We start from the raw sequence: 15,308 nt of genomic DNA, 5'->3' as shown, positions 1-15,308 counted from the left end.
TGCTGTGAGGGGCTGGGTCAGATCCTGGGGCTTTTCTCAGCATCTTAACTCTAAATGCTGTTTCCCCCATGAGGACTAAAACAAACTGGAACTGGGAGTGGGAGTCAGATGAGTGACTTTGAGCTCTGCTTTCAAGGTGCTACTGTTCATGGTGATGGCCCAACAGAAACCCACAAAACCAGGCCCAGTGCCACAGGGGCCGTGAGCAAGGCACAGCAGAATCTATCCATCTGCCACTATGAGATGTCACTACACAACCATATTAGAATGGCTAAATTAAAAAACAGTGACAACACTAAGTGCTGGTGAGGATGTGGGGAAACTGAATTACTCATATGTTGCTGGTGGGAATGTGAAATGGTACCACCACCCTGGAAAATGGTTTGGTAGTTTCTTTTCTAAAAGACTGTATTTTTAAGTAATCTCTACATCCAATGTGGGGCTTGAACTCACAAATTCTTGATCACAAAGATCATGAATCTGCTCCCCCTGGCAGTTTCCTTTAAAACTAAATATGCAATTATTCTACAAACCAGCAGTTGCACTCTTGGGCATTTATTTATCCCATAGAAATGGTAACATGTTCACAAGAAAAAAACTTATACATGAGTGTTCATGACAGCTTTATTTGTCATAGCCCAAAACTAGAAACAACCTAGATGCCCCTCAGTGACTGGTTAAACAGTCTGTGGTACATCCAGACTGTGGAATACCCCTGATCGGTAAAAAAGAACCAGCTACTGATATAAGCAACAACTTGGACAAATCTCAAGTGAATTATACCAAGTGAAAAAAGCAATCTCAAAAAGCTACATACTGTATGGTTCTATTTGCAAAACATTCTTGAAATGACCTGATTATAAAGATGTGGAGATTAGTGGCAGGTAGGGAGATGCAGGTCAGAGGGTGATGTAGAGGCAGGGAGGGACATGGTTGTGGCTATAAAAGGGTGACAAGAAGGATCCTCTGTGTGCCAAGAATTAGAACAGGAGGTGGACCGTGAACTTGCACACGACGAAGCTGCTGAGCACTAAACACAAAGCAAGTAAAGGGAAAATGGTGAAGTCAGTAAGATTGGCTGGATGGTATCTATGTCAGTATTCTGATATTGTGATATACTATGCAATATTCTGATATATTATGATATCATATTAATTTTGCAATATTTTACCATTGAGGGAAACTGGGTAAAGAGTAGATAGGATCCCTCTGTATTATTTATTACAACTGTATGTAAATTACAATTACTTAAATATAAAAATTTAATTTAAAAAGCCCTTCCATCTGTCAGTTCATCTGACAGACTTGTGTTAGGCCAGGCCCTATACAGACTCCAGGAAAGCTAGGAGCCTCATCAGCAGAGAAACAGCCATGAAATGAGTGAAGAGTAACAGATGCCACAACAGAAGAGCCCAGGAGCTGGGAGCCATGCCTCACGCCTGAGTCTGGAGGTGACAAAGGGCTCTGGGAGCTCAGAACCAGGAGCACTCAATTCCTACTCTGTTCAGAATTTCCCAGTCCTGCTGAGGCGTTGAGAAAACCTGGGGATCCCACCAGACACACCCAGTCTCTGCCTACCCCACCTGAGAAATGTGGCACATGGGCAGAAGAACATGGGCAGCAGAGCAAGCAGGGGGCGGCGCTTTGGTCAACAGGCACATGACCCTCTCTTGTACTGCCAGAGAAGGAAAAGGCCTGCTCAAGCAAGATGGGCTCCTGTGTTCAGCTGGCTGTGCACACAGGCTCACAGCCTCAAGGTGGGTCATTTACTGAGCTGTGCTCAGTTTTATGGCTTTGTAATTTAAACCTCACAGTGACTCTGTAAAGTGGGGATATGATTATGCCCACTCTATAGTAGGGGCATGTGAGGTTCAGGGTCAGATAACACCCAGAGTTGCTAACAGTAAGTGGCAACCACATCTGTTTGGTTGTACAGCCTACCTCATTCTGCTACCCAGTCTTCAGGCCCCTCTCTGCCAGGCTGGGGCTGCAGGTGTCTAGGGCCTTCACTGATCACTGTGCCCCACAGTCTCCTGCTAGACCCTGGAGCCTGTCTGCAGGGGGACGCCCAAGTTGAGATCTGACTGCTGGGGGAAGAAGGGCTAGACTAAAGGCAGAAGCCTGCCTTCTAGGCCCTGGCAATTCCTCACAAAAGTGCCTGCCTCACTCTGGACTTTTCAGTACTCTCATCTGTTCAGTGGGTGGGGAGGAGTTCTAAATAGCACACCATATTCACACAGCCCTTGACAAACTCAAACCATTTTCCCATTTGTTCTCCTACTCAAGGATAGGTGCGGAACCTCCCATCATTGAATGAAGAAGAGATTCCTGCTCTGAATCCCTTCTCTCTACTACCTGAAATCTTACCATTTGAGTCATTCCATTCACTTGATGATAAGAAGCCAGAAACCAGAGGACAGCAAGGAACCAGACAAGCCTGAGTTCAGATCCCAGCTCTGTCATATACTAATTTGATGGCCACAGGGAGGGATTACATAGGCTACGTCACAGAGGGTAAGGCTCAGCCCAGGGCTGGCATGGCTACTAGTTTGTGGTACACAGTGAGCCAGGCCTAGGTTCAGGGTTGTGAGCCAAAATGGTACTATCCCCAGGTCACTGGTCGGAGAGGCTGGGCTGGTTCTCTATACAACCCTGGGGAAAGTTTTCCTGCAAGAGCCAGACATTAAGAGCAAGCTCGTTGAAGCCAATGGCCAACAGTGCCCAGCAGACCCAGAACCGTAGGTTCTAAGTCTGACAAAGGCTGTGTGACCCCAGTCAGGGTCCTTGTCCCCATCTGTGGGGTGGAGTTCCCACTGGCCTGGAGGAGTTAGTGCGTGCAGGGATCTGTGTGGAAGAGGCACCCCCACCAGGAGACAGTGAGGTGCCCACAATCAGGAGTTTGGACAGAGGACTGACCCTCCAGCCTCCTGCTCAGGGTTGTCTAGGTCCAGAGTCCTGCTGACATGTACTCAGAGGCCTGAGCCCTGGCTGAGACAGCCACTCATTAGAGGGAAAGTGAACTAGCGAGAGGCCGGGCCAGGTGTGATAAGAGGAAAGGTGAACTTATCTTGGATTTTTTTTTGTCTCCTGGGCACAAGTCACAGCCAGATAAGTAATGTGACTCACAGGGAGGATTTCAGGTTGTCAGGGGCTCCCCGGGTGACAGGCATCCCTCAGCTCTGTGCACAGTCTTTCCCCAGGGCAGGGGGATGGGACCCAACTGTACGGAACAGCTCTCATTTCACAAGTGGGAAATGCCATGAAATACAGGCCAACAACTGCCCCTGCCCCTTCTAGCAACACCGTCACCGCCCTTCTTCCCACCTTGGGGCTCTTGCACATGCTGCTCCTTCTACCTGGAAAGCTTCCACTCCTCACATTTCAAATGTCACTTCTTCAGAGAGGCCTCCTCTGACTTTCCTCTGCTTTCAGATGGGCCAGCATCTCCATTCGAGCATCTATCACATCTGTCATCAGCTCATTTAGGCATTTACTTGTTGATGGTTACAGGCTTGGGACTGGGGGGAACTCTGTCTGTCTTGGCATATTGGGTCATATCTCAGGCCCAGGGCAACACCTTAAGCTTTATAGAAAGCTCTCGATAATATTTGTTGAATGAGAAAATGAACCTCATCATTGTTATAAAAACCCTTCAGCTGCCCCAAATCAAGATTACTTAGCCTTAGAGAAGGCTCCCTTATAGGCTCCCAACACTGGAGTATGCAAGGTTCTTGTCTCCTCCCAAATTTGGAGCCCTTTCTAAAGCCTACTCCCAACCACCCATCTCTGTAGCTTCATCTCCTGTCCCCCCACCCCCTAGGATGGCCCCTCCAGCTTCAGAGAGCCACATGTACCCATTTCCAAACACACCACACTCCGCATGCACCCAAGCCTTTGCACATGCGCTCATTCTACCAGAATCCCTTTCCAGGTCCTTCAGCCAGTCCCTTCATCCAACGCTCTTGCTGGCCCAGGCGGTCTGCCCCCCTCCTCTCTCTGTGGGTCAGCTGGAGCACTCAGGGCTGTGGCCATGCCCCTGATGGAGAGTGTGTCCCACGCGTGTTACTAGCCCAGACGGTGCACAGTCATCATTTGCCAGTTAAATTTTAGAGGTGGGGCAAGTGCCCCAGAGACCCAAGATGTGGGACCTGGCCAGCATTGCCTCTTCCAAGATGTGACTGCGGCCCTCCCTGGCCCTGGGAGATATTCCACATGCCACAGTTTATAATAACATAGCACACAGGTCCAACTTTTTCATCCACTCACTCTGGAAAACTTTTCAGCCCAGGAAGCTAGAGAGTGAACATCCCCTGAGTGTGACCATCTCCTCCAGCTGGTCCTTACACACATTTTCAAAGACCCCGAGTGAAATACCTGCTGAGCCACAGCAATGTGTGCACACTGAGCCACTGCCCCCGGGGGCCACGTGCTTCCCTGCCCCCAGCTTGGCCATGCCAATCCCTCAAGCTCAGGCTTAGACAGGAGCCAGTTGTGCAATGCCTCCTCCGTGCAGCCTGCCCCCGGCCCCAGACATCCAGCCCAGCCTCCTGCCCCACAGCACACAAGTCCTTGTTTCTTCTAAGAAGAAGCTCCCTTTGTCTCATTTCTGCCTTCTGCTTCAAGATTTTATCCAGCAAACTCTTATCAGGTCAGAATGAATTTATTTCTACATTGTGTTTTTTAACATCAAGATGTAATAAGATGGCCAAATAGAGCTTCAAACACTCAGTGGAATGGCTGTGACTCCCATCTCCCAAGAGTTATAGATGCAGCAACCCCAGGAAGTTAGCCCCACTGCAAGTGCCTTGGAGGCCTGGCATAACCCTTGTTTGCAGGCAACCAGGGGTTCAAGCTTGGCAGGGGAGCTGAAGAAGAGGCCTAGACTCCTGAAGAGGAGTGGATGTGGGGGGCCACAGATAGCATGAGAGCTATGGCAGCAGGCTTCACAGAAGAGGCAGTGGGGCCCTCTTAAGCCCCACGTGAGCAGACAGAGCTGGCCTTGGAGCCAGAGCCGCCTCAACTCCCTTTGCTGGCTCTGCCAGGCTTAGGAAAGGGCTCGTCAAAGGAAGGGCTGAGGGCCTAGAAGATCCCATTCCCTCTCTCACCGATAAGCAACCTGTGAAACCACACAGCTAAATCAGGCCACTCATTTGTGTGCTATGGTAAAAAACAGAACTCAAAGCTCTCACTTACCAGCCTCAAATTCCTCCCTTCTTCCCTGTTTCTTCCCCAGAAGCCGGGGAAGTTGGAAGGGAATTCTGAGCAGCTGGGTCAGGATCAGGGACAGACTGCCCTCTCAGAGCCACTTTCCTGTTGACAACCCGTGTGACCCCCACTCTCCCACTGTGTCAGTCTGGAAGCCACCTCCCTCACTGTGCCCCAAGAGTCAGCAATGTCAAACTTTAATTTCAAACTCCAGCAAGAGGGCCTGGCAGCACCTCTTACCCCCAAAATCCTCCTGGGACCCCCCCACCACTCCCCACAACCAGGTGCTTCCTAACTGCCTTTCTTATCTGTTCCTCTCCCCATGACCTAGAGCCAGCCTCCCCTGGACCACCCACACCGCTCCTCCCTGGTCCCCCAACCTCCTGTCCTGCCTTTCCAGTACCTCCTCCACCCTGGCGGGCCATTTGAGAAGTCCAGCCACATCATTACTTGGTTTGAAACCTTTCAATGGTGCCAAGTCCCAGTGAGTGGACTTGGAACAAACCCTTCAGTGGGGGCATTCAAGGCCTCTGGAATCTACACCTGTTTCAAATCCCAAAACCCATAGGAGCCAAGAGGACACAAAGGCGGTACACTGGGGAAGACAAAGCCACATAGCTCAGGGAGCCCTGGCCCTGCCTTGGAGTCTTGTCCAGAAACCAGGATGCACTCCTGTGGGTAATGGTTCCAATATTAAAAGCAAACCTACACTGAGCACTGACTAAGCCTGGCCTGAGCAAACTCTTCACATATAGTCAATCTTCCTGTAACTATGAATTCACCTCCTTGATAAAATTTATTTGTAACCCCAAAATCAATAGTCACAGGGGGTTTGTGGTCACTCTCAGACACGCACAGAGGAAAAGTTGAGTCACCCAATGCACAAGGTTCCCGGCTAAGGTTGAACAGGTGACTCTCTCTGCCTTCTTGTTTCGGCTCTCACACTGTAAACAAGTGTCCGTTTCCTGGTCCATTTAGTGCTATGTTTTTCCATTTTTGTACTTTTTATTGGTGATTCTCTATTCAAAATGCCCCCAAGTATAGTGCTGAAGTGCTATCTAGCATTCCTGAGTGCAAGAAGGCTGTGATATGCCTATGGAGAAAACGCGTGGCAGATAAGCCTTGTTCAGGTGTAAGTTATAGTGCTATTGGCCAATTCAGTGTTAATAAATCATCTGTACATTAAGTAAGGTATCTTTAAACAGACACACACAAAACAATATACGTACTGATTAGTTGGTGAAAATGTGCAGGGCCTCTATTTCCCATAGGAGCAATGGTTCAGTATTCAGTAATTCAGTGTTTGTCAGATTTTATGAATATAACTACTATGAATGGGAATGGATGGTACCTTAGCCAACTGAAGCCTCAAAATGGGTACACGTGAGGTAGCTCTGTCATTGCCCATTTTACAGGTGAGGCTCAGAGAGGCGAAATGACTTGCCTTATCTCACCTCCCAGCTAGGCAGAGCTGGGGCTGGGGCTTAAACTCAGGCTGCCTGAAGGTTGACTAGTACCCTATGCCCTCCACCCACTGCACTAACTGGGTAAGGGTCATGTGTAGGAGCAGCCTTGGGCACATCAGTTATTTTACCCAGAAAATTGGGATGCAATATCCAGTGTGCCCTGAATAGGAGTCAAACAGATGAGAGATAGGAAGCTCTGTAATCATAACTGGGCCCCTGCAACTACTGTTACCACTGTTTCTGGATTAAGGAGAGAATGATCACTTCCTGGGGAAACAAGCTGGGGGCCTGTCAGGAAGACATTAAGATTGACTGATTGGATCTAGAAGGATGGACCATAGTCACCGAGTGGCAAGGAAATGCCTTCACATCAAGGCATCCTCTGTGAGCAAAGGAGCAGGACAGCCCCCAAGGCATGTGAAGACCGATGTGGGCAGGGCACAGCTTGGTAAAGAATTCAGGTAATGTAACTGGTAAAGGGAAGACAGGGACCAAGGCAAGGAGGCTGAAGAGAGGGCTGTCTCCTCTCAGACAGGGTCCTCTGCTTCCTGGGGCCGCTTGGACAATAGGAACAGTGGCATCTTCCTCCTACCCACAGCAGCCCTCATAAAGTCCCCCCAAAACTGGACTATGGAGGATTTCACAGCACCAGACCTGAAAGCAGCCAGAAGGGCGTATCACCTCCTATCTCAATAGCCCAGTGCACCAGGCAGCTCCATGTGCACTGCCAAGGCCATCTCAAGCTGAGAGCCTCCAGAATGAATCTGAATCCTTTCCTCCTCCACAGCGGCCTTGCTCTCTGACAGAGAGGACCTCATGCACTCGATTACACTCCAAAAGCCTTGGAATGCCCCCTTACCACCCACCTCCATCTGTCCTCCCCTACAAAAACACATTTTGTAGAGACTGGCTTCCCTCTATCCCCCTGGCTTGGTCTAGGCTTCCATCTTCTGCCCTCTGGTCTCCCTGCTTTGTCAGTGGTTCAGCACACCCACAGCCCCTCTCCCAACAGCAGCAGCCTGAGGAATTTTTTTAAAGTACAAATTGGATTACTTCCTTCCCTTTCTAAAGCCTTCAAAGGCTCCCCACTCCATGAAGAATAGAAGGCACACTCCTCACGTTGGCCTACAATAACTGGCCCCTGCCCCCCCCATCTCTAGCCTCAGTTCCTAGACTTTCCCCTTGCTCATTCTATTCCTGCTGCACTAGCCTCTTTGCTCTTCCTCAGACACTCCAGGCACATGCCCACCTGAGGGCCCTTGAACCTGCTGTTCCTGGCCTGAAATGATCCCCACATCTTTGCATGTCTACCCCTTCCCATTTGATCTGAGGACCTCTCTGACCACCCTGTCTAAAGCTTTCAGCTTTGAGAACCCCATTTGTTTTCATTCAAGTGTTAACCAACTTACTGATTTACTTGTTTTTTGTCTCTCTCCTACCAGAAAGAGCTCCTGACTAACATAGGTTCTTAAGGGCAGAGACCCTAAATATCTTGTATAATTACAATGCTTTCCCAGCACCAGGCCAGTACATGTCTGGGTTCTAGAAATATGTACTGAATAAATGAACAAATCCCTATTTGACAGTTGGGCACACTGAGGCTCAAGGAAGAATGATTTACTCCTGATTCTGAGTTGGAATCTAATGCCCAGGACCAGGGCCTTGAGCTTTTAGGTGAGCCCCACCACACCCACCCCGCCCCCACCCCCCACCCTCCACCCTCCCCCACTACAGGAACACAGTCTGTTGTGAAGTAAAGCCTTGAGTAAGTCTGCTTGAAGTTGGGCAATGAGGCCGTGGTAATAAGAGCTCAATAAACCCTAAGGAATGGGTATCAGAAATTGAAAATAACTATTCCTGAAAGCTGGCAGAGAAAGAAAGCAAGCAGCACTTCCAGCAACATTTTCCAGTGAGGGCGTATTACAAGTACATATATAAAAGAATCATTACTGAATGAGTCCTGGCCAGGTGCTACTTTGTTCCAGACATAGGCCTGGGAGGGGAGATAATTATCACTGACGTTTTATAGAGGAGGGAATAGGCTTCTTACTTTGAAGAATGGCAGTGCAGAAAAGCTCTGCTCTGTGAGGCCAAGGTACCAGGTTCTAGACTCAACACTGGATGTGGTGGGCATCGGACCTGAACCTTTACGGGCCTTGGTTTCCCCAGCTGTCAACTAAGTGGATTGACCTAGAATGGGGGTCACAAGTTCAAATGTCTATAGGAGATTGGTTATCTAACTCCTCTGGTCCACAGCTGCTTGTGGAGACCTGGGTGAGAGAAGTCAGAAATCTGGACTTAAAAGATAATAATAATAAAACCTTCAAATGTTGAAGTGGAGTTAGTTCATTCAAAGTTTTAAAAAACACAGTACAGTACCTGCCTGCCACCTAGTGTAGCCGGTGGCACACGTGACTATGTGGACTTTGTGACTGCTGGAGCAGCTGTCCTCAGACCTTGCTTTTTCTGGAGTTCTAGCCCCTCTCCCCCAGCTCTCAGGAAGGCTGTCTGTGAGGGCCTCCCCCTTGGAAAGGAAGGAGGCCCTTGGGAACCTTGAAATTAAGGCAGCCAGGAGGTACTTGTGCTGGCATCTCCAGTCTGGCTCAGTGAAAACAGAGAAAGCCCCTTCTGGTGGGCAGACTGGGTCTGGTTCCAGGCTCTTGGCACCAGGGCACAGGTGGTGGGTGAGCCCTGCCCGGAGTACAGATGGCCAACCCCCTTCATGGGCCTGGAGTGGCTGCCTGGGAGGGACCTGCTTGGTGGCAACTCCCCTCCCTCTACCACTGGAGACAGCTGCTCCTCAGAAGCACTGTTTGCACCCCAGCTAAGGTCAAGGGTGTGAGAGGGTTCTGTCCTGACATGTCCAGGCCTGAGGGGCTGGAGGAAGGGTTAAGGGGCTAGAGGCAGTCCAGTGCCGTCCAGATGGACCCAGAGTTCAGGTCAGCTGGGTCTCTGGGCCGGAAGACTTCATGTGCTCCGGGGCATCTCCCCTGGCTGAGGGTGGCCGTGAGCTGGCCCAGCATGAGGCACTTTAACTTCTCAGTTCATCACCTCACCAGGCCTACCATTCCCGTTTCAAGGAGGAAAAAAGGGAAGCTCAGAAGAAGTGAGCAGCGCAAGGTCACATGGCCAGTGAGTGGGAAAGCCAGGATCTGTGCTCAGCCTTTTTGATTCCAGAGCCAGTGCTCGTGGCTACAACTTCACCACACAGCCCAGGGCTGGAGTTCGGCGCCACCTAGCAGGGCCTGGCTGAGATCCTGGCCAGGCCAATTCCCCAGTCAGGACCTAGACAGGCTCCCATTTCCTGGATCCTCAAGCAGGGTGTGACGATTTCCTGAGTGGGCTAGAAGGTGGCAGCCTCTGGCTCTGCTAGCCATGGGGGGCAGAGGCCTGGCGCACCCTGGACCAGAACCCCCAGCACATGGAAGGAAAAGGTACACCCCAACCCCTGCCTGTGACCACTGCTGCCAGCGGCCCCCTTCCTCAGGCCCTTCTCCAGATGTGTGGTCCCAGATGCTCTGGCCCTCTCACCACAGATACCAGAAGCCTTCACATGGGCTTCCCAGTCACCCAGGACTTCCCCAGCTTGGCTCCTACAGTTTCAAAGTGAAGCTCAGAGAGGTGAGGCCGCCTTTCCCAGGTCACACAGCCGGTCAAAGGGGTGCTGGGATTAGAAATGAGGATGTGGAGCCTCCAAACTCCAACATCCTAGGAGATAGTAATGCCAGTAATTTTCAAACCAGGCTCTGAGGGCCCACAAGGGGGAACTGAGGAAGGCTTTTGGACTTTCATCCCACCCTAGGTTCCTCAGAGCAGCTCCCGTTTTCCTTTTTTTGTTCTCCATCTGGAATTCCCACACAGTATCTGGAGACCCACCCCACTACTGCAACCTCCTCACAGTACAAACAAGGAAACTGAGGATCAGAAAGGCACATGTGCTGAGCATCAAGTGGTAGAGCAGGGACCCCCTGTCCGGGGCTCTAAGTGTGGATGTGTTCCCTCTTCTCCCCAGACTGAGAAAGGAAGATGCCTTCACATTCCCAGCCTGGAGACCACCCGCTCCAGGCATTCAGGGAGGCAGCCACCTGTGTGGAGCCCTATACCTCCTTCAGCCTCTGACCAGGGGACCCCAAATGGCATGCCGTTTCCAAAATCCATTTCCACCATTACTGCAACAGTATCCAGTGAGCAACCTGTCGGGCAACATTCACTCTTTGCCATTCTTTTTTTTTTTTTTTTTTTTAAGATTTTAAAAAAGCTCTATACCTGGCATGGGGCTGAAACTTAAAGTCACACGCTCCACTGACTGAGCCAGTCAGGTGCCCCACCCCTTGTCCATGCTGTGTTGGAATCTGCCACAAACATCATCTTGTCGTCTTACTTATCCTCCGAGAACCTGCCTGCAGAGTCAGCTCTGCCAACAGCTATGCTCAGAGGCTCCTGCCCTACACCCCAGGACACCTATGACCACCACCCCTGGGAGTCTGAGCTTTAAAGAGATGCCAGTTTCCAAGCTGCAGTTATTGAATCATGACTTTCCTGTTATATCTCAAAGTTATAACTGTTGGTAGAGGGTGCTGCTGAGTAGACGATATTCAGAGTTACAGGGCTGCTGTTGCCCCACTTCAGTGTAAAAACCTGATGTAACAGCCTCTTGTCTGGCCTGGTGGGGAGTGGGGAGCTGGGGTGGAGAATCCAAGGTTTGGCTTTTCAAATATGGTCTCTAGCATGTGAAACTCACTGTTGCCTTTCCAAGGTCTCAGGGGCCCAGTCTGGGAAGTACTACTTAGAAAATGCCTTAAAAAAAAAACCAAACACCCTCACTTCTGGAGGGCTGACGTCAAACCCTGGTGATGGGTCACAGAAGCCTGGCTTTTTACAGGCTGTCACAGGCCCCCGTGTCCTGTGTGTAGAGCCAGACACTGCTGCTCTGCGCACCTGGATTGTTGGCCTCTTTCATCATTCTGAATGACCAAGAGGATCCCAGAATAGAAAAAAGGTGTTAACAGGCTCATTCACTGTGACAGGTGGCATATCAGGTGACAGAATCAGAGCCAGGAACCCTGGGCAGCTGAGAGATGGGATGAAACAGTACAGAACTGAATGGGGAAAACCTTGAGTTCAGGTCAGGTCAGCACTAGCAATGTTGCCTGCCCTGGTGCCAGAGACCTAAGAAGGGAGAGGGCCTAGTCCTCAGAGCTTATATTAAGATTTTGATCCCAAGTTAGACAGTTACGTAAGAAAGCAGCACATGTGGAAAAATGCCTTAGCGACTCCAGCTGACCACAGACACGGTGTGAGGCTGCACTAACAGAGAAAGGACCAGGGCAGGGTGCAGCCCCACTGAACTCCGGATAACATTGTGGGTAATGTTGGCAATTCTGGACAAGAGGCATTGACCAAATGGAACCCGATGAGAAAAAGGCAACCTGTGTGGGGAGAATTCCCACTGTGACAAATCCATCCTGTTATGACAAATGGTTATTTTACAGCAGGGAAGCCACACATTGGGTCCCGGGCAGCAGGATCCAGGATGAGTAAGTCCTTGTCCTGAAGAAACTCGCACTAAAATGCCGAGGTGGCAAAGAAATGCCTCCTGGGCGTAGCCACATGGAACACTGCCACATGGAGCACTGCGTGAGAAAGCCAGGGACTGACTGAACAAGAGTGCTGTGACTGATTAGTGATGTCTGTCAAAGATATGCCACAAGTGGGGTATGATACACGTGCACCATGAGTCATGTCTAGTTCAACGTGAGGGAGAGCTGGGAGAGACTGGGATAGTGGTCTGGAAAAGAAAGCCAATTCAGAAAAGTATGGCTACTATCTTCAAATATCTAGAAGACTGTCACACATATATGTGCTCCAGGTTATCACACTACAACCAGAGTGGAGACAGGAAGGTGAGGTTGTTGAGGGGAAACATGTCGCATTATAAGGAGGCACTTTCTAAAGGGCAGAGCTGCCCAGGAGGGTTCAGCTAGGCTACACACAGGCATGATGGCTGCTGGGAGAAGACACAAGCCCTCGTGGGTGTGACCTTTCAGATTCCATCCAAGCCTGAGATATTTGTCCTCTCTTTGCCCTCCTATTTCACACCCAGTTCTGGATGTGACATCAGACAGCATTTGTGTGTGTGTGTGTGACATTCATACCTCAAACTTTTTTTGTTTTGTTTTTTGCATCCAGAGAATCGTTATCAATAAGCAAAAAGACACAGGAGAATGTTCATTCAGCCTAGCTACAAGGGAAATGATGTGAGGACTAACACCAGGGCCTTGGTACAGATGGGGCTTAAAACGACTTCCTCTGGGAAAACTAGCAGCACAGAGGCCCTACCTGAGATAACAAACCCATCCTCAGGAAAGGAGATTGGCCCACACTTGCCACCCCTCCCCCGCGACATATCTGCTTCTGAGCTACGAGAGCAGCTGTGCACTAGGAGTCTGAGCGTGTGAGCACTGGCTCTGCACTCACTCACCGCACCACTTAGGCTCCTGGGCCTCAGTTTCTCTCATCCATAAAATGTCAACAACACGGACTTGCCCTGCCCACTGCCCTGGGATGGCTGTGAGGGGGTCTGGAGTAGGTAGGTGGGAAAGGGCTTGATGGAGTCCCACATAGCTGTTGCCCAATCCCAGCCCCACCAAGGCACTCCTCAGGCCAAGGGCTGGGGCAGGAAGATTCAGTGCCCTGAGGACCCACAGCCGTCCACCCTCTCCATGCCACACCTGCATCACCATCTGATAGTTTTGGGTGGTGACCACTCTCTCTGCACCCTCTTTAAGCCAACACAGGTCACAGCTTAATTATTCAGCTTCCGGGACTTTGCACTGGCTGCTCCCTGACTGCAACACCCTACCTCCTCCCTCGTTCTGCCTCCTCCTCCAGATCTCAGCTCCAGCATTACTCCCTCCAAGAAGCCTTCCCTGACGGGCTCCAGCTCCATCCTGGCTCCCTTGCTGGGTCAACGTCCCATGTTTAGATGTGCTACTGGCCCTCGCCACCACACTGTTTTATAGGCCTGTTTGCTTTTCTGCTTCTCCCTTTAGACCCTGAGCCCCCTGAAGGCAGTGACTATGTGGTTTCCATCCCTGTAACCTCAACTTCAGCCCAGAAAAGGTGCCCAGGCAAATGTCTGCTGACACTTAGGAGGTAGGACCCTGCTTCTGACTTTACCCCAAAACTACTACAGACCTTCAGGGCCTTCCCCCTGGAAGAAGACTGTGAGGACACAGCAAGTAGAGAAAAATCTGTAAGAAGTGACTTGGCAAGCAGGAGACAGAGGCGCTGGGACAAGTCGTGACTACAGCGTGACTACAAGTCCTCCTCACGCCCCCATAGCCCTCCCTACTCGATTTTTCTCCCAACCACCTCTGAAAGCACAATATGGTAACATTTGGGAAGATCTCTTTGAAAGAACACCTACCCAAGTGAAGGTCACCCACCCTGCCCACAGAACCCTGCCCCCACAATGGCAGTGTAAGAAGTAGGTGAATATTAGTGGCTGATACTCATAATTACCAGTGGTATTTATTGTCTGCTCAGGAATCGGTGGCTACTGCAGTGGCCCAGTCACTGTCCGAGGTCCTTACACCTGCATCTTATATTTGATCCCAACGAGGAGATGTTCTCACCATCTCCCCTTGTGCTGCTGAAGAAATGGAGGCTCAGAGAGGTTGAGGGACCTGCTCAGCGTCACATGGCAAATCATGTGTTATCTGTTAAGTGAGTGCAAACCCTACAGGTTTCAATCTCCAGAACCCAAACTTCACAGCATCCGGTATGACAAGTAGTAAAAACACAACTTCATGACAAGCCAGACTGCCACACAAAATCCTACAAAGCTTAGAAGCCGCTGTAGAAACACAAGTTCGGTCTTCTCCTGCTGCTGGTAGAGTCTCACTAGAGCGCACCTCCACAAAGACCTCAAGCCCAAACCAGCACCCAAGGGCTGAAGAAAGTGGACTTTACCTTGACAGCTTCTACCCCTCTGGGAGCTACTGTGCCTCGATGTTTTTGCAAGCATACTCATCACACCTCCCCAGGCTTTGCGCTGTCCTGCCAGACCCTTTTCCACTCTCACAAAGAGACCTGTGACATCACCTGCCCCTGAAACAGTCCCTTCCCCTGCCAGGATTGCTGCACATCTGTAAAAGCTGGGGAGCATACTACGTTGGAAATGGCACAGGTTGCACTGAGTGTGCTACTTCTCGTTGACTGGTAGTACCCGCCTGTGTTAAGAAGGATTCTGACGCTGTGTCCGGGCTCAGTGGGAACACTGGGATTGACTGATGCTGACCGCCATGGGCCTAGTATGGGAAGTAACTGCAAAGAGCAAGGTATTTGTTGTCCCTGGGCCAGATGATCACCACAGGAATGCTCTATTCCCATGATGCAGAATCACTGTCCTTGACTCCCCACTGAAAACCTTAACCCCTCATCCTCCCCTGTAGGACCATCAACAACAGAGTTTCTTGGGCAATGTTTAAAATCCAGTAAGATAGGAAAGCAACTATTTGTTTCACAGTCTCCTCACCCTCAAAAGACTGACCAATAAGGAACCCTCAACAGCTGCAATTTGTGAGGGTGGCTGGTTTTCAGCCTCATGTGGTCACTTAAGTGCTGAATGACCTC

The 15,308-nt window shown here is 50.3% G+C and overlaps 1 protein-coding gene across 9 annotated transcripts in view; it reads right to left on the bottom strand.

The window, feature by feature from the left end:
• DLGAP4 (DLG associated protein 4) overlaps positions 1-15,308 on the bottom strand; it is a 200,491-nt gene that overhangs the window by 34,968 nt on the left and 150,215 nt on the right. Inside the window, exon 1 of one of the 9 annotated variants that reach the window (XM_058685504.1) lies at positions 14,646-14,841. The exons of the other annotated variants lie outside the window; for them this stretch is intronic. Within the exon in view, the coding sequence (XP_058541487.1) occupies positions 14,646-14,841 (196 nt within the window). Of the gene's footprint in view, positions 1-14,645; positions 14,842-15,308 lie in introns of those variants that run through there. 9 annotated transcript variants of the gene reach the window in all.

Source organism: Neofelis nebulosa, chromosome 9, assembly GCF_028018385.1.
Source record: "Neofelis nebulosa isolate mNeoNeb1 chromosome 9, mNeoNeb1.pri, whole genome shotgun sequence".
Classification (NCBI taxonomy): Eukaryota; Metazoa; Chordata; class Mammalia; order Carnivora; family Felidae; genus Neofelis; species Neofelis nebulosa.
The sequence above is the reverse complement of the archived record's forward strand: the minus strand, read 5'-3'. Positions and strand labels throughout refer to the sequence as shown.